The following is a 24,596-nucleotide window of genomic DNA, read 5'->3' as shown; positions in this document are numbered from 1 at the left end:
TCAGCGAAGCCGAGGAGAACGACTGACCATAACGGCGGGGTGACTTCGCCGACGCGTGAGTTTGAGAAATATGGACTGTCTCAGATAAATTTTTATATTTTGCCAGAGTCGATGGTGAGTTACTGATGCCACAAATTCTTTTGTACAATAAAGGGGGATCCCCTCTGATTTTTAAGGGGATCTGATTTGGACTCTACCCTTAGCCCCCGCAAACGATAGGGCCAGCCTCTCCTTTATCAATAAGTCTGTTTTGAATCTCAAATAATTGCAAGTAATAATTGTAGAATTGGACCAGGTAGTGAAGACACCATTCAAATTAAAGGTATTAAATCAATTTATTAGGTATGATACAAAGGCTGGTATGTACAAAGTGCCTCGCGGCTTCCTAGACACTAAAGCACACCACATTCAGCATGTATCTTAAATAAAATTAAATAAAGCCAAACAAAAACAATTGAATGTAATAAGCAGATTTGTATACAAGGTGAACATGCCCCAGCTTTCTATTCCACTGGGTTGTGAACAAACAAATTCAGTCGTCTCTGATATTAAAACATAATAAAAGCCCATAGCAATATGAAATACAGTCCTAACTTAAAAATACTCTTGTGTTTCAGCAAATCTGACTCCCCCACACCTAATACAAGAACCAACTCATCTTTCTTGCCCAAACCTTAAGTTAAGAGAAAGTGCTGTGCGGCAGTGCTCATATTGGAAAGAAAGATAAAGCAATTTGAACCTCAAATAGGTTTGAGAATTTAATCAAGCGGGGTGTAGCTGGCCCGCAGCTTTGGATACCAAGACATGAGAGGAATACTAGGACGTTATCAGACATATCACATAGATTTATGTGCTCACACAACTGTAGCATAGGACGAAATTGACCAGTTACTTTCTAGCGAGATTGATGGTCACTTGCATGTTGCATGCATTCTAAACCAGCTGTGTTCACAAGTTTCTCAATCTCATTGACACTACACTACATAGCAATTGTCTTACCATATTTAGGCCTAACACATAATTGATGACATATTGCAAACTAACATTGACAAATTTCCTCTACTCAACCTGTTCCTAAACATCAATCGACATCGTTCTAAAATATTAAGTTGTTTTTTTCTTTCGTTAAGTAACAAAACAAAATAACAATAACTGATTGATAAAGCATATTTACATAAATTGAATGGGGCAAAAGGTCATTAGAAGGAAACAGCAATTGCTGACTATTTAAAAGCAGTTCGTATCCTACCCTGAATAAATAAGGAAAGACATTTGATTGTAAAAAATGGATATACATAGGGCAGAGGTATAAAAATGTAAAATATAGAAATCATACAATACATTAAATTTTGAATTCTCTCCCGGACACAAGTGACACATTGAGTGGCAGGCTCATTTCTCTCATTTTTATAATTCATAAGGAAGAAGACAAAATTTGAATATTTTGCAAGACCTGTAAAAAGAGATCTCACAGCAGGAGTCTACCAGTTAATTTGCATTCCATGATGAATTTGTCTATGTCAGTGGCACAAAGGAAACAACCTTTATCTTTCAATAAAAATTATTGGAGATAGACTCATCTATGCTACTGGCTTTTAAAAAAATTCAAATGTATTGCTTTGAAATTACGTATACAACATGGACATTAAGAATACCATGTTGTCAGTCTTCAGTAAATTAAACAAGAACAGTGTCCCACTTCTGAGAAACATATCACACATGGCAGAAACAGACGTTTTAACTTCAATATTATTACAAACTGAACGGAGAGGGGAAAATGTACATGACAGCCAAATTTACTTTGCAGTCAAAAAATCAACTGCTTAAAACTAAAAAAATTAACATTTAATAGGTTTCTCAGAAAACAAAATAATAAGATTTTACCCAAATGCAAAAGAAACAAAAAAAAAAAAAAAAAAAAAAAACCTTTTCAGTACATGAGACAAGACGTTTGGCAACAGGTTTAACACAACAAAAAAATAAGTTTTTCCATCTTGACTAGTTTCAAGAGTACACACTTCCTATTTTAGAAAAGGTAAGTGGTAATACAATAGTATATAAAAACATCATTAAAAAAAGCTTACAATTTGTAAGTACTCTAGACATAAGTGTCTCAGGCCATCAAAAATCTGTGTAAAGTTAATCCTAAATTGTAATGAAGTACTTATGGGATAGGTAAATTTGAAGCAAAAGAATTCAAAGCTGAATAGGGCATTGCAAAAATGGAATGATAATGCATTGCCACCATAATTTAGGTTGATCTAGTACTCCCACTTTGTAGCGTTTTCATAATTGCTGTCACCAAGCCGGAACATTCCATTCTTGCTTGCCACCAAGTATTCACCGGTAACACTCTTGATGCAAATCCTTGTTGGTTCTCGTAGTTCCAGGAAAAAGCCTTCTTGATTATCGGAGTCAGCAGTGACTCCCTCACCATCGACATGCCAGTATTTCCCGTTCTGACCTGTGGAATAAAACAAAAGGTAAACATTGAACGTCCATAAAAGACAACAAAAATAAAATGGAATCAAGCCACAAAGGCATTAAAATGAAACATACCTTTGAAGTAAACAACACCCTTCTCACTACGTTCAACTTGAATGGTTTCATAGGAGGCTTTGTTGCACTCCAACTTCGGCGACTGTGGGCTCTTGTAGCCAACAAAGCCTTGTTCGCACTTTAATACCAAGATAGGTCTGCAACAAACAGAAAACCAAAATGAAACATAACGTCTCACATATTTCAAACTTCCAGCTTGGTCAGCACATGTGTATTGTCTCTTACCTGTTGATGAGGTAGAAGAAATACTTGGAAGGTTCCTCCACGGCGTCGGCGTTGGCGTACAGGTGCCCCGACCGCTTGGTGGCCACGAACTTGCCGTTGTTGGCGCGGAAGCCCACGGAGCCGTCTCCCTGCCACACCAGGTCGAACAGGGCGTTGGAGGACCTGGGCGGAGCAAGAACAAACCAACAGCACGTTAGTTAAACTACAGTCAAATTTCTTAGCCGGCAATTTCTCTCCGAAAATGGACGAGACAAGCCCGTCTGCTCAACAGGAATACCCGGAGGTGCCTGGAGATACCCCGCGCGACTCGGCACGGCGTAGCGGCGGCGAGAGGAGAGGCGCGGGGTATCGCCACGCTCCGGGTGGCTCTGAGCACGCCATCAAAGTTACTACTGTACCAGCAGTTATCAGTGGGAAAAGAATGACCCCGTGACTACCCCACGCAGGCAGGCAGAGTTTGGCTGCAACTTTAGGCCGTCTCGGCCTGCTTGACTCACTTCTTGTCCCCGGCAGCCTGGATGCCGCCGCCGCTCTCCAGGGTCCAGTAGCGGTCCTGCATAGTGCGGATGTACCAGCGCTTGGTGCTCTGGTCGAACTCCAGCTGGAACGTCTCGTGGTTCGAGATGTCGTCCTGGTTCGCCGTCACGTCCACACCTGCACCACAAAAAACAACCAAAAAGGTAGGCGTTAAACGACTGTTTGTTTGGCATTACGACATCGACAGGGAAGTCCCAACAGATTCTAACGTCGCACGTGTAGGGATTGCAGCAGTGCCCCTTTCCACAGCAGTAACCACGAAGGGAAAAAAGTAAAGCAGACTTTATCATGCCCCCCCCCTTTCTTCCACCACTTCACTTATTTTAAGAGGCGAGGCGAAGAAGGGGGGAGGGGGTCTTCTTCCGGACAGGCTGCGTGCGGCGTGCTGCGTCTGGAGAGGTCGGGCCACGTCTGGGTCACGTCTGGTCAGGAAGATAAGGCAGGGGGCGCGCGTAAGCCGCGGGAACAGGACTAAAAGCTAATTATTTTTACGTTTTCTTTTTTTAGAAAAATTTCTAGGACAGCAGAGCAGCCGCATCAGCCCTCTGGCAACAGAAACGTGAGACACGTACGTACACCGCGGACCACCGCAGCGCGCACAGCACGCCGGGGGGTCATTCTCCGCCGAATCGACGATGGTCTGTTTTTGAGGTCGATGGATTCGGTCCAAACCACTTTTAATCGATGCATTGGGGCCCCAAAGGGACCTCTCTAAGAGGATTTTTTTTTTAAATCATTTTTCCCAGAGTTATGGCCAATACCATTTTGGGAAATTTAGTGAAATTTAGTGAAAACAGTACTTTTCATCTTAGCCTATGAAAGTGTGATGTGAGACCCCTTTGGCTTATATTTCCATTTCAACTAGCTTAGAGGGGTCCTGAAAACCTTCTCCTCTGACTGAAGGTGAAAAATCAAAAAAATTCCATTTTTTATATCTTAGCTCTCTTAAATTGTCTTATCATCTTATCAGCTCAGTTTAAGATAGCCAAGATATTATCTTAAATTAAACTGAGCTGATTTTGCATTATGAATGTGCGCATTCTCCTGTGCTTGTAAAATGCGGCATGGGTTTTCACTATGCTTGAAATGGAGTGTACTGACTTTACGCTTGAAGCAGTGGGTCAGAATTTCTGATGTGGCTTGATTACGCTTGGCTTCAAACATAGCTCTTCTTACGCTTGAAGTCAAGCGCAGGAGTACACTGCAAGATTTTACGCTTGAGGACAGGCATAATACTATGCCTTAGTTTTACTAGTACAGACCACTTACAAACATTGCAGACACTGTAGAATCAGCTGTTTGAAACAACGGACAACCATTACCACCGAAACTACCAACCACTATGTACTTAATGGGTTTAGACTTAAATGGAGAGCAAAATACCTAAAATAAGGAGTGATCAATATTTTGAGCATCAATGGGATGGATTCTTGAGGTGTTTAATCTGCCCTGACTTCAAGATATATGATAAGTAACTTTTTGACCTTTGAAAATTGATTTTGGAGTCAATGCGCTTTGTCGTCATAAGTTTCGAGTAAAATTTTAGCTCAAAATTAAGTTTTATTAACCCGATTCAGTGAAGATATGTATTGCCAGATGAAATATTTTGTAGTTTTAAGCGGTCACCTAAAGTGAATCTTAGGACAAAGTATCGTCAAAATTCTCAAACCACGTAAAAAAGTTATGCTCATTTTTCACTTTTTTTCATAAATTTTCCCAAGTAAAAAATGGAAATTTTTTGATTTTTCACCTTCAGTCAGAGGAGAAGGTTTTCAGGACCCCTCTTAGCTAGTTGAAATGGAAATATAAGCCAAAGGGGTCTCACATCACACTTTCATAGGCTAAGATGAAAAGTACTGTTTTCACTAAATTTCACTAAATTTCCCAAAATGGTATTGGCCATAACTCTGGGAAAAATGATTTAAAAAAAAAATCCTCTTAGAGAGGTCCCTTTGGGGCCCCAATGCATCGATTAAAAGTGGTTTGGACCGAATCCATCGACCTCAAAAACAGACCATCGTCGATTCGGCGGAGAATGACCCCGGGGCAACTTCCAAAAACGGACGGCCCGGCCGGGGATCGAACCCGTGGCCCGTCGGCAATTTGAGCAGAGCATTACACGGAAATGGATTGGCCTTTGATGGGGGACTCTAGGCTCGCGGAGAGCACTCTCTCTGCTGCACATCTTGCCTGATCTTGCCCAGCGCCGACCGGCCAGGCCAGACCGGCCCACTTTTCACATCACATCCATCCACCTATAACAAGTGGAGGATAAAAACCGGTAACCGCGGGCCGCGGCGGGGAGGGCCTGGCAGTGTGGTGGCCAAACGATGTTCCCTCTAATCATTATCACTCGCATTCCGGCATTCCGGGGCACCGGCATTCAGCGCGATCAGCGCCATCCATTCCCCCGCCGTCTCTCTCGCTCCCGTACGGCCCTCACGGGGCGCCCCGCGAGTGCGAGAGAGACAGAGCGACGAGAGCGGTGCTTGGCATCAGGCTGCTGCGGAGCGGCCGGCGCGTCATTAGAAATATTAGCGGTGGCGCGGACGGCGCACGCAGAACCAGCGGGACGCGGTGCGGCGCCGACGCGGGGCGGCACGGCACGCCCTCGCGGTGCTCGTCCACGGGGCAGTGTGTTCAAGTTGGGGTTGCCGGCTGCTGGGGTCGGAGGCGGGGAGGGAAGTCCGACGACGGACTCACACAGGCCTCTGGGCTGACTCACAGGGAACGCCCGTGGAGCGACTCACACAGACACACGCACACAGACACGCCCGCACCCACACAGGCACGCACGGCGCGCAGTCCCCCTGTCGGAATGTGGGGCTGCCGGCGCCGTGGCCGGTTTCCGCGGCGCTCGGCCGACTTGAACTTAAACTTGCACAGTGTGACGTCGGCGGTGCGTGCTGCGTGCTGCGGCCCGCGGCCCGGCCGGCGCTCGCTCCAGTTGAATCCTCCGGCAGGTGGCAACCCTAGCGGGCCCCGAGCGGAAGAGTGCCTTGGGAAAGGAGAAAGGGGGGGGGGGGGGCAGTGCCCGCCGCGGTGGGGGCGTCGCGCAGTCGCGAGTCGCGGTGTAGCCGGTCGCGGCGGCGGCCTGGCCCCTGGCCCTGCTCCGGCCGGCCGGCACACTGCACCGCCACCGCCCCGCGGCCACGCGGACGCTGCGCTGCCGGCACGCCCGGCGGGCGCCCCGCACAAGGCCCTCGTCTTGCACCCGAGGCGACGCATGGCCCCGGGCCTTTCGTTCGGCCGGGTCTCCCACCCACGACGCGACCCGATGGACGACGCTGATTGGTGGGGAAGGTCGTCGGCCAGCGCCTGCAGCGTAGCAGCGCTGCACCGCGGGGAGCGGGGAGGGGAGGGGAGGGGGGGGAGGGGAATGGAGGGGAGGGGAGGGGAGGGGAGGGCACAATCCCCACTGATTGAATGCGTGTCGGTGCGGCCCACGGCGGCCGTCCACGCCGTCTAGTGCGTCGGCTTTGTGGGGCGGACAACACGCGTTCCCGCCTCGCCCCTCCTCCCACAATCATGTCGCGCAGTAAAGCAACACGCCGCCGACCATCGGAAGCAGACAAGCAGCCTGCTTAGCTTTAGCCCCGGCTTCGGTCACAGCCTCTCCACGCTCGTTTTACGACGTTCTGCCGGCGAACGCCGAACGCGGCAGAGGAACCAAGTGTCGGTCGACGCGGCCAGGGTGTTGTGCGGTTACGGGGTTACAGGCTGAAGGCGGCGTTCACAAAAGAACTACAATCGTTTCCTCCATTTCCTCCACCGAACTGCAGGCGTGGTTGGGCTTGGCTGCGAGCACACGGCGTCGCGGCGCATCGTCCGCGCTGGAGGGGTCCTTTGCCTGCACCGAGTCGCACTTGGTGCCGTCGGGGAATACTGATGACACGTGGGGGCCCTTTTCCACGGGGCGGGGCGGGGCCTAAAGCCTCTCACACACGCTGCTCACGCCCCGGGCCAGCGACAACATCGGATTGTCTGGAGGGCCCGGCTGGGGCTCGCTGCCGGCTGCCTTGCTGGCAGGGGCTCCACACAACCCCTCGCGCGCCCTCGCGCCAGCACACCTACCGCACGACAAGCATGTAGGCGGCGAGGAGGGGCGGCCGCCTCCCCGCCGAGGACGACGACGGTGACTCAGACAAGACGACTCGCAACAAGGACGCCCCGATTAATTTTTCATCTTTATTTATTGCCGTGCGCGTGAGTGAGTGTGTGCGTGTGTGAGTGTGTGCGTGTGTGAGGGGCGAGGGTGCTAATCCTGCGTGTAGTGCCGAGCAGATGGCCGGCCGTGTCCTGCAGGACACTACCGGGACACTGGCGGGACTCCACTCACTCCCCGTCGTATCGATTCTTCGATTATCGGCCCATTTGCCGGCCCGACTCGGCACTTTGACCGGCCTCGCGTTTCGGGTGTCCAGCGCCGATCTCGCTCGCTCTGTCTCTCACGCACCCTTACCGAGCGCCCCGCGAGTGCGAGAGGGAGGGAGGGAGGGCACCACACAGTGGGCCAGAAGACCAGTGGAGGCGGCCAAAACTCTAGACGCGTTTTGCGCTCCAGAGTCGCTAAACTGGTCTCGAATCGAACGTGTGACCCCATCAATGGATTCCTCGTTCGGACAGCAATCCATTGATGGGGTCACACGTTCGGTTCGAGTCCCATGTGGCGACTCTGGAGTTCGAAACGCGTTTGAAGTTTTGACCGCCTCCACCGGTCTTCTGGCCCACTGTGCACCAGTCTGCTGTCGTGTGCACAGTGTGCACGCACCGGCCTCGCTTGCCCCGCGCACGGGAAGCGCACTTCCCATGTCGCGACGTGGACTCGACGTGCACGTGACGTGCATGCCGACGGCGGCCAGGGACGCCAGGGCTGCCCAGCACCGCGGCCAGGACGGTCCGCGACGCCAAAGCGCGCGTAACGTACCGCCAACCAAAACCAAAGGCTTCGTCGCATTTCATCAGCACTGCGGGTCGAGGGCGGGGCCGGCGAGGGCGCTCTCCGCGATGATGCGTCACCGCTATCGTGCTGGCCAAGCCGAGAGGGTGGAGGCAGGACGACCAACATTGTCGTTGCGGAGGGGCGGGCAGCAACAGGGGACGCGACGACAAATCCGCAGTCCGCGCCACTTGAGAGGGAACAGAGCACCGCGCGGCTGGCGGGGCGGGACGAGCTATCCGGGGCATGCAAAAGCAGCATCTTGGCCGTGCTGCGGCCGAGGCTGCGGCCTTCCGCCGGGCTGGGCTGCGTGATGATGGCCGTGATGGCGGGGCCGGGGAGCCGGCGGGGCACCGGGAACTGTCTCTCGCTCGCCATATGCTGGTTCTGGTCCAGTCGGCCGGGTCCCGTTCACTTCCTCGCCGTCCTGGGCAATCAGCACAACAACGGCGACGACGCGGCGCACAGCGCACAGTGGGCCGCGCTCGCGATGAGCACCACCAGGGGGCAGCCGTCTCATTCCGTCTCTCTCGCACCTCTGCGGCTCGCCCCATGAGTGCGAGAGAGACAGGGCCTCGCCTCGCACTCGCTGCACGGAGAAAGCGCCGCCCACCTGGAGGCACCCACGCCGCCCTGGGCCCCGGCCGCGGCCTGCACGCACGCCGCCACGTACGGTTCACTGCAAGTACAGCTGGCGGTATTTTCGCAGTGGCCCGGCCGTTCCGCGAACCGCGAGCGGCGCTGCGCCGTGACAGTGGAGCGGAGCCTAGCGGAGCCGGGCGGAGCGCGTCCCTTGAAGCTTCGGCCTTCGGCGGGCCGCGCGAGAAGTGAGGCGCCACCGGTCCGGAAGCAGGCGCCCGGCGCCTACAACCTCGCCCTGGTCCTGGAGCAGGGACCGCGAGGCGCGCCGCCAGGTGTGGAAAGAACATTCCCACATGCCGCACTTTCGTCCGCCCGCGGCCCTCGGCCCTCGACACCGATTTAATTGCTTCCTCTTCTCCGCGTCGGTCCGGGGCGGTCCGGGGCGGTCCGGGACGCGGAACAATCAAAGGGGTATAACTCCATGCTACGAAAGACGGCCTCCCAATCGTGACGTCAGCGCCCCCAAGGCAGTGGTACCAACGTAGAGAACAGAAATTGCGGTAAAAGCGCTCTGCCCGGGTGGGTGTCGAACCCGCAACCCCCGACCCGTATGCGGCTACGCTAACCACTGCGCTACCGATCTCATGTGTGGATAGCGGTCCAGCGCAGCATCTTGCCGGACCACGCTGGGTCGGCTCTCACTTTTCGGTTCAGATGTTGGCACCACTGCTGCCGGTGCGCTGCGCAGACGGGCCACGCGCACCCATGGTTGCGTCCAGTTAGATGGGTGTCTATGGGTGCCTTGGGTGTCTTGGGTGTCTGAGGGTGTCTGAGGGTGCCGGAGGGTGCCTGATGAAGTCGGCGCGCCGAGCTCTGATTGGCCGAAGCGAGCGTCGCTCGACCCACCAGACCCCCTCAGACACCCTTAGACACCCTTAGACACCCAAGCCACCCATAGACACCCATAGACACCCATCTAACTGGACGCAACCCATAAGAGATATCCCCCTTTGGGAACAATGCAGTGGCACGACTTTCGGCGCCAAAAGTTCCAAACACGCCTCCCGTCCCGCTAGCCGGGCCTGGCAGGGCCTGGCAGGGCCTGGCAGGGCTGTTCCTTCCCAACACCTCGCGCACTGCGAGCACTGCGGGCACTGCGAGCACGGAGGCGGCTGGGCCGGGCCGTCCGGGCCGGACTGCGCTAGTTGGGGCCTAGGCCCGGCCCTGCCATTACCACACGGGGATGCGCGTCAAATCCATTATGATGAGGGCCAGGGCCGTGGGGTCCGCACCGCCAGCTAGCCTCGCGCGGGGAAGGCAAGGCAAGGGCCGCACGCCGAGATAACGCATTATAACGTGACGCGTGCTTTCGTGCGTAATGCCATGGTAATACATGCGCATTAACAACGTGGAGGCGCTTTTTAAAAAAAGGGCTTTGTAATTTCTCCGGGAGAAAATGTTATGCATCTCCTCTGATGTGCCGATCTTGTTGTTGGGGTAGTCGGCCGGCTCGCCTCGCCCGGTCCCACGACGTCCTACGCACCGCACTGCATGAATGAATGAACCAACGGCTGAGTGAGTGACTGGAGACGCAAAGAGATGACACCCTCCAGTCCCAGTCCCTCGGGGGACTCCGGCCCGTCGGACCCACTCACAGTGGGCCAGAAGACCGGTAGAGGCGGCCAAAACTCTAGACGCGTTTTGAGCCCCAGAGTCGCTAAATGGGACTCGAACCGAACGTGTGACCCCACCAATGGATTGCTCTCCGAACGAGGAATCCATTGGTGGGGTCACACGTTCGGTTCCAGTCCTGCTTACCGACTCTGGAGCTCAAAACGCGTCTAGAGTTTTGGCCGCCTCCACCTGTCTTCTGGCCCACTGTGCCACTCCGGCCCCACGCCGCCAACAGCACCCGCATCCAGCCTGCCGGCTCGTCTGGCCACCCGATCACCGACCCCGAAACAATCACCAACTCGTCGCGAGTGTGTGCGAAAAACACTGCGCGCCCGCGAGGCGACGAGCCCAAGCTGTGGTGCTCTAACGAAGCCTAGCCGGGCACAGTGGGCCCGAAGACCAGTGGAGGCGGTCAAAATCCCGGACGCGTATTGAGCTCCAGAGTCACTAAATGGGACTCGAACCGAACGAGTGACCCCACCAATGGATTGCTCTCCGAGCGAGGAATCCATTGGTGGGGTCACACGTTCGGTTCGAGCCCCTTTAGCGACTCTGGAGCTCAAAACGCGTCTAGAGTTTTGGCCGCCTCCACCGGTCTTCTGGCCCACTGTGCCGGGCTTAGAGAGTCTTACTGATGAGAAATGAGTGAGTGAGAGAGAGAGGCGATGGCGAAGAAGACGCTTGGCACGCGAAGGCGGCATGCACGCGCACGGGGGAAACCAATGCTTTTTTCGGAGCACGCACACTCTAAAAAAAAATATAGTTGCAAATAAAAATTAGCCAAAGGTCTGTATACTGTATAGGCCTAGCAGCGTTGATGATACTGTGAAATATGAAAATTTAATCAAAATAAATTGTAATGCAGATCCCTTTTTTTTTTTTTTTTGGATCGTTGTGAGCTGGGCGTGACGCAGGCGTGCCCGAGGCGGGGAGGGGAGGGGAGGGGAGGGGAGGGAGGGAGGTGGGGGATAGGGGCACCTTCGCGGACCAGTGCCTGCCGGTGCCCCCCGCAGCCCGCGGCCCCGGGCCCCGTTCGAGGCACAGCGGGGCAGAGCCAGGCAAAGCACGCGTGAGTCCGACTATTCCAGAGTAGAGTTCCCATTCCAGGGCAAATGAAAAAGCGCACCGCTTTGACTAAATTTGAAGCCTTCCCGTAATTGGACTGCAGCTCCGTGAGAGACGAGGGATTTCAACGCACGTGGGTTCAAGGCGAGGGATCTAAACGCAGAGCGCGCAGAGCCACCTTGGAGCCACCCAGAGGAGGGCGTCATCGAAGTCGCGGCAGGAAGGCGGCCAATGAGGCGAGACCAGCGCTAATGGAGGCTCTGGTGGCTCTCCGGCGGCCTCAACGAACGCTTCTCAGGCGACATCGGAAGGAGGCACTTCCCGGGCGGGGAAGGTCAAGCAGCGCAAGCACACCGCAAGCACAGGGCGGGGCGGTCCTCCTCTCCGCCACGACGGCCACGACCCAGTGGATCGGATCGGATCGCGTCGTCACATCGCACCGAGAGCAATTCACAGCAATGTCACGGTCGTCAAGCTAGCCTGGGCCGCAAAAATTCAAGAACTTAATTTCAAGCCCGACTAAGGGGGCCTTCTTCGCTAAAACATTTCGAGAGAGGAAACGGCCGGGAGAGCGTGCGTCACTCAATGCTCGGAGAGCGAACGGCAGCGCGCCTGCCCATCCCATCCCATGCCTTCTTATCGCCCTGATTAAAAGCAATATAAAGAGGAAGTCTCCCTGCCGGCCGCAGAGAGAGGAGAGGCACCGCACTGCACAGTCGCCCGAGTCACTTCCACTGGCCGTCCGAGTGTCCCGCGTCCCGTCCGCGTCCGCCAACCGCCCGTTTATTAATTTGCCGCATCGCGAGGCGAGGCGACGCGAGGCGACGGCGAAGCTGCCGGGGAAACCGGGGGGGGGGATTTTACGTAACGCGCAAACTGGACCAAAACAAGCCGAATCGGCGGCACGGCTCGCAGACAGAGGACCGCTCTGCCTCTCTCGCACTCATGGGGGGTCCCGCATACGAGCGAGAGAGACAGTCTGCGGAGGGCCAGACAATGGCGGGAAGGCGCACGGCGCAGTGCGCCGGGATCTCAGCGGCCCATCATCAAAACGAGCCGTCCAGGAAACACGTAACACTAGCGCGTGGCGCCTTGCCGCGCCTTGCCGCGCCTTGCCGCCGTCTGGATTCCAACTTTGTAGCAGCCAGCGCGAGCGCGGCCCCTTTTTTTCGCTCCGCGCGCCGCGATGCACCGCGGTGCGCACTTGGATTTAATTGCGAGTGGCGCGGACCGCGGGGCGTCCGCGCGTTGCCGGCCTGCCCTGCATCGGGCGCGTGGGGGGCGGGGCACAGTGGGCCAGAAGCCGGTGGAGGCGGCCAAAACTCTAGACGCGTTTTGAGCTCCAGAGTCACTAAGACTCGAACCGAACGTGTGACCCCACCAATGGATTCCTCACTCTTAAAACCTTACGAAGTATTTTGAGCATACATATAACAAACTAAAATACTTTGTTATACGAAGAAATAGTTCGTAAATTACGAAGTATTTTCTTTGTAAGCTTACGTATGCTCAAAATACTTTGTTATACAAACTACTTTTCTTTGTAAGGTCCAAAATAGTTTGTAATGTTTTCTCAGTGCTCGTTCGGAGAGCAATCCATTGGTGGGGTCACACGTTCGGTTCGAGTCCCATTTAGCGACTCTGGAGCTCAAAACGCGTCTAGAGTTTTGGCCGCCTCCACCGGCTTCTGGCCCACTGTGCGGGGAGGACGACGAGGCAGGACCGGGGATTCGGCGGCAGGATCCGCACGGCCCGCGCCACGAGCCAGCGCTTCTTCGCTGTGCGTCTCTCTCCACCGGTAGGGGCCGCCCCACGAGTGCGAGAGAGACGGAGGCCACGGCCCGCTAATTTGACTAGCGGCTTTATGCTTATTTATGGTGGCGTGGTATGGCGGACCAGCGGGCCAGGTATCGGGTATTAATGGGCGCCGGGCGATAGGGCTCGTTCCGGCGCCTGGACACACGCAGGGGGCTCCTTCGCACACTGGAACAGTTCCAGTGACCGGCGCCTACACTGCCAAGTACTCACCTTGCTTGACGGAGACGTAGCGGCCGTTTAGCGCCGCGACGAAGCTGGCCTGGGGCAGGGAGTCCTCCAGCGAGAAGAGCTCGTCCTTGGTGACGGTGTTGGAGCGCGACTTGAGCACGGCCTTGGAGCCTGGCGACACAGAGCACGCCGTCAACGCCCTGCACGCGCTGGGGCCTAACCGGCCTTCACAGTGTATACGTACCGATGGGCGAGAGGTAGCCGCCGGCGCGGTCGCGCAGGGCCAGCATGCCGGCGTGGTACTCGGCCGAGAACAGGCAGTTGGGCGTGCACGTGTCCGCCAGCTTGCCCTCGCGCGACAGGTACTTGTTGTTGCACGTGTGCAGCGCGTACTTGCCGCCGTCGTCGGCCCGGAACTCGAGCGTGAACAGCGTGTCCTCGCCCCAGGGGATGTTGGCGTCCACGTGGATCTCGTCCAGGTTCTCGGACAGGTGGGCAAACCGCTTGCGGCCCACCGACCGGAGGTTTACCTGCGGCAGGAGAGGGAGGCACTGTCAAGAGGGGAGGGTCAGCGCCGTGGCGGTAGGCAACCGCGGCACCGCCGTGCGCAGCGGGCGGCGCGCGGGCATCGCGCCCCTGCCGGACACACTCCACTCCGGGAGGACCGTCCGGCCCGGCGCGAGACATTCAAAAGGAAAGTGAAAGCTAGTCCAAAACGCGGCGTGTGACACGGCGGGGGCCTCCCGCTGCTCTGGCCCTCGCGAGCACCGAGCACCGCGTCGTACTGCGCGCAGCCCGACGAAAATCAGGCAGCGGCCGACGTTTTTGTCTCACCGCCCCCGGGATAGACTCGGCCGGGACTTTTGTCTCGAAACAAAACAAAAACTCGGTCAGGAGAGTTAAGAATCTCCGTTGCTGCCGTCACTTTAATTACCTGTCAAATCAAGTAAAAAGCATCAACTGAGGCTGCACTGGCGGTCGGCCGGGGGAAAGCAGCAGCAAGCGGCGATGCTCCAGTAAAGGGAAGACGACGGGGCGTGAATACACTGCGTACGCCAGCCGCGCCGAGCCAGCCACGCCAGACCGGCTCATTTTCGAGGCGCACAGACCGAGCAGGCAGCCGCCCTCCTAATCAATTACCCATTCCGTGGCCGGCCGACCACGCGGACCTAAACACCGTCTGCCTGATGGCCGCGGCGCACTGGCCTCTTCTTAACCCGCAGGCTAACCTAACCTAACCTTCCAGAGTGTGCCTGGGAAACAAGCCCCAACGAAAAATACAGAGTTTCCTCTGGTCAAGCACGTTGCGTACAGTGCGGTGCCTCATGCCGGGTTAATCTCTCCCCGTCGCCGCCGCCGCCCTTCACTAAACGCGTTTGGCCGCGGACCAGCGCGTCGACGCCCTCATTCAGGCCACCGGGAGCCCCAACCGCTCGGATTTTCGCGCGCAGAGGCAGGCGCCTTCGAAGCACGCAGCCACGGACCAACAATCCGTTTCCATTTCCGGCCGGAGGGACACAAGCATGGACACTTTGGGTCCAGGATTTTAGTTAATGGTGTTTGATTAAACAATGAACGCTCTGCATTCGCCTGCTTGGCCGCGCAGCATTGGCGCAGCCTCGGGCTGGACTTTCCCCGCGCGTCGCGGCGCGTGGCGGAGACGACTAGGATGAAGCGCCGCGTGCCCCGCGCGGGGCGGGGCGGGGCGGGCGGGGCGGGGCGGGGCGGGGCGGGGCGGGGCGGGGCGGGGCGGGGCGGGGCTTCCGATCAATGCCGCGTTATTAGCGGCCAGTCAGGCGGCCAGCAGACTGATTCCGAGAGTCGTTTACGTCGCTCTGTCTCTCTCGCACCTACACGGGACGCGCCATGAGTGCGAGAGAGACAGAGCGACGAAAACGACTCTCGGAATCAGTCTGCAGTCGGCCCGGGCATCGCCAATCACGGCACGCAGTCTCGTGACTCGCCTCCGGACCCACCAGGTACACTGCAGCGTCCGCCCATCTCACCGCGAAGCACCGCGAAGCACCGCGAAGCACCGCGAAGCACCGCGAAGCACCGCGAAGCACCGCGAAGCACCGCGAAGCACGTTCCGATTCGTTATTCGCGCCGCGGAGCAAAGCAAAGGCAAGCATAGGGAAAACTCGCGCGGCCACAAAACGTTTAGTTGCATCCCCCCTCCCCCCCAAAAAAGGTCATAAGTTTACTTTTGAGGACAATGAGCGGGTTGCTATCCAGCGCTCGTCAACCAGTCCGTGCTCCTCTCCAGTAACGAGCCACCCGACGCCATTTGTAGCACCGCACCGCCCCGCCCCGCCGGTGTGCTCAGAAATGAGGTGGAACCGAGGAGCCCCGCCGTATTTCATCGAGTTAAATGTTGTCGGGCGCGATGTTTTTCATTTCGTGACGCTGATGTTACGGCGACGCCCTGGGAGTCCTGGGAGTCCTGCCGGAGAGGCGGCCGCTTGGTGACTCAGCATGAGCGGCGCCGCGCCCTACGCCGTGGGGCCCTACGCCGTGGGGCCCTACGCCGTGGGGCCCTACGCCGTGGGGCCCTACGCCGTGGGGCCCTACGCCGTGGGGCCCTACGCCCCGCGGACGAGCATCGCGCCCTACCCCAAGCGCGGCGAGGGCCGCTTAGGGACGCGTTGCTGCCTCCCTGCCCCCGGCGCTTGGTATTTCAGTCCCGGCAGTGACACCCTGAATGTCAGGCACTTCCCCAGCGGCGCGGAAAGGGCGCCGGGGAGCGAGAGACGCGGACACGGCAGCACGGCGCAGCCAAACAAGTTTATTCGCCGTCGTCCTCGCCGGTAGCGATCGCTCTTTTTCCACACTCGATTCCCCGCTGCCGTCCCCGCCGATGGCAAAACGGCCGCGCTGCTGCGGAGCGAATGGCGAATCCGGGCGAATCCCATTCCATTCCAGCTCCAGGCCAGCAGGCTCCAGGCTCCAGGCGGCGCCCCGTCCGGCCGGCCGTCCGTCCCACAGCTGGAGCTGGAACGCCTTTCCGGTTTTTCTATGCGAATGACTCCGACCGGCCGCAGCGCGGATCAGTTCCATTCCAGGTGGACAGACAGACAGACAGACAGACAGACAGACAGACAGCCGGACAGACAGACAGCCGGGCAGACAGACAGCCGGGCAGACAGACAGCCGGACAGACAGACAGCCGGGCAGACAGACAGCCGGGCAGACAGACAGCCGGGCAGACAGACAGCCGGGCAGACAGACAGCCGGGCAGACAGACAGCCGGGCAGACAGACAGCCGGGCAGACAGACAGCCGGACAGACAGACAGACAGACAGACAGACAGACAGACAGACAGACAGACAGACAGACGGGATCGGCTCCCCGCGGCCGGGAGGCAAGGTCTAGACCGCGCCACGGCCGCGGGGTCGGCGGATGAAGGATGAAGCCGTCTTCGTCTGCATGCCATTCCTCTCCTCGCGAGGCGCGCCGTTCACCGTTCCCAAACGCCGCCAGAGACACGTGCCAATTTAGTCCCCGACGAGGTCCCCGACCGTTCTCGCGGACAGGACAGCCCGGCGGCAGGCGTTTCGCGGTCAGGGGCCTCGGGGCATTCCGGATCCCCGCCACAAAAAACTTAAATTTTCGGCGTTGACTGTCCCAGTTCCAGCCGGTCAGTGTCAATCGCCACACCGACGGCGACCACCCGGCGGTCTCTGACGGCAACCCTTGACCTTACCTGCGGCCTGGCGGCGAGGTGCACCAGCCAGAACTCGGTCTCGTTGGGCGCCTTGGCGGTGCACGTCAGCTTGTCGGCGGAGGCGCCCAGGAAGTAGCCTCGCACCACGTTGCGCAGCGCCCAGCGGCCCGAGCCGTCGTCGGCCACGCTGATCTGGAAGCGCGACCCGGCGTCCCGCTCGTCGGACTCGCACGTCACGTTGCCGAACGAGTCGACGGCCAGGTACTTGTCCAGGTGCGAGCGCAGGTAGATGACGGACTCGCCGCCCGACGCCGGCTCCAGCGTCCACACCTGCTTCTTCTTGAGCGAGGCGCCGTTGGCGTTGATCTTGAAGCCGAACGTCTCGGCGGTCAGGTAGCGGAACTTGGAGTTGATGAGCCCGATGGTCCAGCAGCCCTTCTGGTTCAGGCCCAGCTCGCCGTGCCCGTTCAGCTCATTGTTGTGCCCGTTCATGCCGTTGACGCCGTTCATCCTGCAAGGAGGGAAGACGCGAATTAGAACGGCATGGAGGCAAATTGAAATGGGATTGAAACGTCGGAGTCGCGACGCCGAGTGGAAAGCAGTGGCGGCAGCGCGGGGCGGCGCGGGGCGGCGCGGCCCCGCTGGAGCGGCACACTACACTACCAGCACCACTAGGGCCCGCCAGGCCCGCCAGGCCCGCCAGGCCCGCCCAGGGGGGCCGGCTGGTTCGCTCGTAAACCAACACGGTGGAAAGGGACATCGGCATGGACGTCCCCGTCGGAGGACTCGGCGCGCTGCCCCGCCGGAGACAAGTCCGGACCGGCGGCGCCACCTTAATGCCATGCGGAGCGCGGAGCTAGACCCTTTCTGTATGAATACCAAATCCAGAGTCCCGAGTGGGTAGCGGATTAACATATCGGATCGATCCGGGCCGGGGTCGCTAGCTGGCCCGGCTGGGGCGCGCGCGCGACGGGGGCGGGCAGCGAGGCCCGCTAGGCGCGTCGCGGAGATCTGCACCACCCCGGGCTGGCACCGCCCAGGGATCTCGGCCAGGTTGTCGCACTGCATCTCGGCCTGGCTCGAGGATTCTCGCGATGCGCGACTCCGTGACCGGGCCGAGATAGGCTGGCGAAAGCGGCGACGGCTCGGGTCTGCAGTGCACTTAGAGGTGCGGGCACCTAGCCGATAAGCACCACGACCACGGTCAACATGACGGCGGCGCGGACGCAGTCCGATAGTTACGTCGCGCCGACTGTGTAAGAGCCGAGCCGGCAGCAGTGCCGCAGCGCGCACCCCATTCCAGGCCATCCAGGCCAAGCTCCAGGAAGCCTCCGCGGCGCACAGTGGGCATGCTAATCGCAGCCGTGCGGGCCCTCCCTGCCCCCGGGGCCCCTCGGGGGGCTGCGGGGCCCTTCGACGGCCCTGTGGGCCACGCCGCGCTGCAGGGCGGGCCGTGATGTAGTCATCACGAGGAACAATAGGTGCACACGTTGCTCTTCCGCGTTCCCGAACAACATGCAGGGCATGATGCAGCTGCACAAGTGCACCACGGCGGTGCGCTGCCCCCGTCTGCCCTGCTCTCGGCCGTCGCCGCACAGTGGGCCAGAAGACCGGTGGAGGCAGCCAAAACTCTACACGCGTTTTGAGCCCCAGAGTCACTAAGTAGGACTCGAACCGAACGTGTGACCCCACCAATGGATTGCTCTCCGAACGAGGAATCCATTGGTGGGGTCACACGGTCGGTTTGTGTCTCATTTGGCGACTCTGGAGCTCAAAACGCGTCTCGAATTTTGGCCACTCCACCGGTCTCCTAGCCCACTGTGCGCCGTGCCGTCGCCGTGCCGTCCGTCCAACGGCACGGTCCATCCACGCGAACCAAGCGCTTTCTCAGCCCCAGCTGCCACAAGCGGTCGCCACGCGCAGCCTTGTAAAAGAAAACGCACCTCGGACCTGCCGGCCCGGCCCGGCCCGGCCTGCCACACGACACAGCGAGCCGACAAAAACGCGCGCGAGTGAGAGAAGAGCGGCATGAGAATGGCCACCAGCAACGCCAGCACGGCCAGAACGAGTTTTTAATTGCCGTTCCGTCAATCCACCCTAAACACTTTATTTGAGCGGCTAGGCAACCAAAACAGAACGAGATCGGGGACCAAATTCCACAATCAGGCCGAACACCACACAGACGGGATTATCGTTGGCAGCGCCCAGGAGTAAGTGACTTTTAAAAGTGGGAGTTCCTTTCTGACTCCCCGCAACGGGTCGCGTTGTCATCGAGAGCTGCGCAAAACCTGCAATTTGGCATTTGGGGGGCCGGCCGTTCCTCAGCGGAGTGTCGCCGGCAGCCCGGCCTGGCCTCATCGGGGCAAATTAATGAGTCGACGCCCGGCCCGACGAGTGCGAGAGAGACAGAGCGACGAAACGGAACCGCCTCTCGGAATCAGTCTGCGGCGCGGCGGCACGAGAAGGCAAGGCGGACCGCGCGAACAAGACGTCTCACTTTTTCCGGCGCGCCAGGAGACAAAACGCCGGATGAAAAAGTTGCCGCTTGGCTTGGCATTGCTTGGCATTGCTTGGCGGCGCCGGGCCAGACTCGCGCCGCTTCTAAACGACACTACACTGTCCTGTCCCATCCGGGGCGGGTCGCGGGTCTCTGCCCGGATGGCGGCCAGGCTCGCCGCTGTAATTGGCGGGGCTGTTTCACAACGGCAGCCGCTAATCCAACTAATTCTCGCCGGGCACGAATTCGTGACAAAGCAGCGCACCGCCGCGGCGAAACCAGAGGGCGTACAGTGGGCCAGACGACGGGGGGGATTCTAGACGCGTTTTGAGCTCCAGAGTCGCTAAATGGGACTCGAACCGAACGTGTGACCCCACCAATGGAACGAGGAATCCAATGGTGGGGTCACACCGAGGTCACACGCTCGGTTCGAGTCCCATTTAGTGACTCTGGAGCTCAAACCGCGTCCGGGGTTTTGTCCGCCTCCACCGGTCTTCTGGCCCACTGTGGGGCGGGCCGCGCGACAAGCAAGGACCGCGCCGTCGACAGCGTCGCAGTGCCCTGCAGTGGCGCCGCCACGCGGCCGGCACGGCATGGCGGCATGGCGGCATCGCGGCAGCCCAGTGCATCAAGAACCGCGACCAGACGGCCAGAGCCACTCCACTCTCCACTTCCCAGCGGCAGCAATGTGTGTGCTTTATGTACAGTGCCCCGTTCCCACGGGCCTCTTTGCTTTGCTGCAAAACGGTGTACTGCCGCCTCGGTGCTGCGCGCTGCGCGCACCCCGTCGTTGGGCAGCGGGGGCAGCAGCAGGGCGGAGCCGGCGCAGCCGGCGCAGCCGGGGCGTAAAAAGCGCTCGGTAAACAAACGGCCAAACAAAAGGCCGGCGGGGCGGGGCGGGGCGGGGCGGGGCGGGGCGGGGCGGGGCGGGGCGGGGCGCGCTGGACGCTGGAGGAGGCCGGGGAGGCCGTGCTACGCTACACGGCGCTACCCGCGCTGCCCCGGCCGGCTAGGCAACGTGAATGAATATTGATCACGGAAAGCGAAAGGGGGTGGCGTTGGTGGCGTTTCGCCGGGCGCCCCACCCGCCCGCCGGCCGGCCGGGCCGAGGTCCCCGTTGGGGGTGGCGGTGCCGTGGCAGTGCCGTGGCGGCCATTCACTTTCCGGGGGTGCTCGCCGCCCGGCCAGACAGCCGCACCGGCGGGGGCCGCGGGGCACGGCCAGGAAGGCGGTGCCTTGTCCGTCGTCCGCGCCCTCCCGCTGAAAAAGCGGCCGCCCGACAGCCCGGACGGACAACCCCGGAGTCGTAGGGGAAGGAAGCAACATGGCAGCCCGCCCAGGAAGCGCGGGGCGTCGTTTCGGCCTTTGGCGCGTCGCGCGACAGCGGCGTGCTCACCCCGGCGGAAAGACGAGGGCCTCGAACAGGCGGGGAGGGCGCGGCGCGGATTCGGCGCGGATTCGGCGCGGGGCGGGGCGACGACGGCGACGTGGCTGAGGCTGGCACCTACTTTGCGGTTCCTGCCATTGTTGTCGTTGCGTCACGACGATGATATCGTAAGGGCCGGGCGGGCCGGGCCGGCTGCCTGCCAGCCCCGCCAGCCCCGCCAGACCGCCGCGTAAAACGGGGAGAAAGCAAAGTAGTGACGCCTGCGCGTAAGTGGCGGTGGCTTCCTCGTCCTGGGACTCTGGGACCACCAGGAGCCCCCTTTTTAAACAGCGGCCGCCGGCCGCCTTCACCCTTCGCAGACGCCCACAAGAGCCCCGGCGTAACAGTGCAGGCCGGCATGTAACAGCGGCCCGCGTGTATTGCGTACCGCGCTCGGCCGCACTGACCGCAGTAAGGCAACACCCTTCCCGTAACGACGTCAACAACGGCAACCGCACGTTGCGCACCGCGCCGACCGCCGACAGCCACTACTTGAACGGCACCGCGCGCCGCCAAGCCGACGGCTCGGCCGCCGCCGTGTGGTCACCCTATGCCAACGGCCCGCGCCGCCAGTCGGCCACCCTACAGCACCACACTCCAATCGCGGAACTCTGCATGCGGCAAACTCCCATTCAATTACCAGCCGAAAAGGACTTGGCCCCGCGAGGCCCGGCGGACTGATTACGAAAGTCGTTTTCGTCGCCGTCTCTCTCGCACTCGCAGGGCGTCCCATGTGGGTGCAAGAGAGACAGACGAACTGTCGGATTCAGTCTTGCCGTCGTTCCGCACGCACAGTGGCACACGAATTAACAAGCGGGGCGAGGCCCGCGAGGCCATTAACGCCCCGCAGTCCGTCCGTCTGTCCGCCCGGCGCGGCCCTGCGACACGCGTGGCCGCTGTGGCGTGCAGGGCGCTAATTCCACCAAGGACCGCGTCGGCCTCGAGACTCTGCCGCGACCCCCGCACAGCGGCAGGCACAGCGGCAGGCAGCAGCGCGAAGGGCGGCCCCGGCCCTCGACGCCGTCCTCTCCGTCCCGGCGGACTTCCCCTTCACTGGGCCAGCCGAGGCGAGGCAAGGGGTTGGCCAGCCGGCATTGTTCGGGCCGGCCGCTGGAGAGGGGGCCGTACACAAACCATGTAACGGCGTTCGCAGTGGCGCGGCCCTCACTGCGCGTCATCGACGTCAAGTATGAAGGGTCGTCCGCCTGGCTGGCCTGGCTGGCGCGGCCGGCACCCTCTTGGCGTGCCCACCCCCGGCAGCTAATCATGCCCCGAGCATGCGGGTGCGTTTGGCGTGCGCCCGCCGCGTGCCCGTGACGGCCACGCACTCACTGCACTGCACCATCGCGCTGGGGTGGACGTCGAGGACGTCGAGGACGTCGAGGACGACGCGGACCCCCGCCCGCCCCGCCGCACTGCCCGCACCAGCACCCGGACAGACAGGCTCATATCGCGGACCCCGACGCGCGGGGTCGCTAAAGTACGATGCCCTGGCAACATTAACCAGTCTGGCAATGCACAAACACCTCCGCGAAAAAAAAAAATACGTGTCACTTCACCCAGATGCTGCTCGCGATGGCAACACTGCGCTTTAGACAGGGGCGGCGCGCGAGAGGCGGGCGACGACAACACGATTTGTTTTGCTTTTTTACTTCCGCGTCACTGGCGAAGCGACGCAGCGAGGCACCCTTCCAGAGGCAGCCCCTTCGGCACGTGTGCGACGTGTGTGCGTAGCCGGGAGCCGCGCAGCCGCTCAACCCTTATGGCCTTGCTCGGCCGCGGCCGCGCTCGCCATGTCGAGGAGCAAAAACCACAGCCCCAGCTACTCAAAAAAATAAAAAATTGGAAATATTTTTGCGAAACTTTTGTTTTGCTTCATCCGATGTGACGGCGTGCGTGGTGGGGTCAGGGGCCGCCACGCCTCGCTCTCCACGTAATGATGATCCAGTGGGACGCCGGGGGCCCGATTTGGCCGGCCGTGCTGGCCGTGCAGTGGCAGCGGGAGTGGGGGTCGCGTTATTAATAAAAATCCCGCCGGTGGCCTTCTCGTCCTCGTCCCGGGTTCCCGACTCGTCCGGGGGCGTCGCGTTGAGTCAGGTCATGGTGCGCCGACACTGCCGACGGTGTGCACGGTGCGCGAGCCAGCTAATGATGCGGCGCGTCGCGGCGCGTCGCGGCGCGTCGTGCCGCAGCCCAAGAAGGCCGTGGGGAGGTACCTGCCGGGTACCTGCCGGGTACCGCCCGCGCCGCGAGGCGTGTAGCGCTGCAGAGCGGTGCCCTGGGTACCTTGGGTACCCCGGCGTGCACGGTGCGCGGCCGCTCCGGACATGCCAGTCCCGTCCCGTTCCCAAACGACGCACGACGGCGGCCGTCCCATCTGGCTGGACGAAGAGGAGAAATCGGTACGAAACACCGCGGCGTTGCTGCCGCTGCAGCTCGGCCCGTACGAATGGCTCATCACGCCCATCCCGGCCACGGTCATCCAAAACGGGTTGTTGGTGGCGGCACCGACCGCACCGACGGCAACGGCACCACGGCACCGCGCAGGGCGTCGCCTCGTCCGGGCGTCGACGGCGTCGTCGTCGGCGTCGTCGCGTGCCCGCGGGTGTCGCCGCGTCACCGCGTCACGTCACCGGCACGACACGGGGCGGCCCGCTGTGCCCCGCCGGGCCCTGCTCACACCGCAGTCACGCCCAGGGCCGTCACGCCGAGACACACGCCGTCGCAGCCCGCTGCAGGCGAAGCAGGCCAAGCTCACGAGTCGTGACGAGGCGTGGCGTGGCGCGGAGCGCACAGTGGGCCAGAAGCCGGTGGAGGCGGCCAAAACTCTAGACGCGTTTTGAGCTCCAGAGTCGCTAAATGGGACTCGAACCGAACGTGTGACCCCACCAATGGATTGCTCTCCGAACGAGGAATCCATTGGTGGGGTCACACGGTCGGTTCGAGTCCCATTTAGCGACTCTGGAGCTCAAAACGCGTCTAGAGTTTTGGCCGCCTCCACCGGCTTCTGGCCCACTGTGGAGCGGCCAGGAAGACGAGGGCCTGGATGTCGTCTGCCCGGCTGGCCCGGCTGGCCCGGCTCGGCCCCTTGCACACCTCCGCCGCGGTGGGAGGCTGGCTGCCGCCGCGGGGCCGCGTCGCCGCTGCACGCTGAGTCCCGGGTCCAGCGTCGTCGCCATGGCGACCGGCTCAATCGATACGCCCCCGCGTGCCGCCACGCCCCGCCACGCCCCGCGCGTACGCACTGCAGCAGTGCGTCAGCCCAGCCGGCCCACTGTTTGGGTCCACGTCCAAACAAAGGAAGAGGGCCCCGTCGTCTCGACACATTTTCGCCGACGGGACGCACCCTGGAGTCGACGCCTCCAGGACCCTTTTCAGGACTCCCTCGCCCCCCCCCCTTTCCTCCAGGACCCATCGATCACCACGCCAATTACGGGCCGCG

General features: G+C 59.8%; 1 protein-coding gene across 5 annotated transcripts in view; it reads right to left on the bottom strand.

The window, feature by feature from the left end:
* Positions 1 to 316: 316 nt before the first annotated feature.
* Positions 317 to 24,596, bottom strand: part of LOC117646016 (protein singed) — a 38,002-nt gene continuing 13,722 nt past the window's right edge. For all 5 annotated transcript variants that reach the window (XM_034386638.1, XM_034386640.1, XM_034386637.1 and 2 more), the window contains exons 2-8: positions 17,271 to 17,742; positions 13,812 to 14,097; positions 13,610 to 13,738; positions 3,282 to 3,438; positions 2,785 to 2,946; positions 2,560 to 2,696; positions 317 to 2,464 (exon numbers count right to left, since the gene is read on the bottom strand). In XM_034386638.1, the coding sequence (XP_034242529.1) occupies positions 2,262 to 2,464; positions 2,560 to 2,696; positions 2,785 to 2,946; positions 3,282 to 3,438; positions 13,610 to 13,738; positions 13,812 to 14,097; positions 17,271 to 17,741 (1,545 nt within the window). In that variant the 5' untranslated portion in view covers position 17,742 and the 3' untranslated portion in view covers positions 317 to 2,261. The remainder of the gene's footprint in view (positions 2,465 to 2,559; positions 2,697 to 2,784; positions 2,947 to 3,281; positions 3,439 to 13,609; positions 13,739 to 13,811; positions 14,098 to 17,270; positions 17,743 to 24,596) is intronic.

This window comes from Thrips palmi, unplaced genomic scaffold (assembly GCF_012932325.1).
Source record: "Thrips palmi isolate BJ-2018 unplaced genomic scaffold, TpBJ-2018v1 HiC_scaffold_19, whole genome shotgun sequence".
NCBI classification, from domain to species: Eukaryota; Metazoa; Arthropoda; class Insecta; order Thysanoptera; family Thripidae; genus Thrips; species Thrips palmi.
Note: the sequence above shows the minus strand (reverse complement) of the source record. Positions and strands in the feature narration are given on the sequence as shown.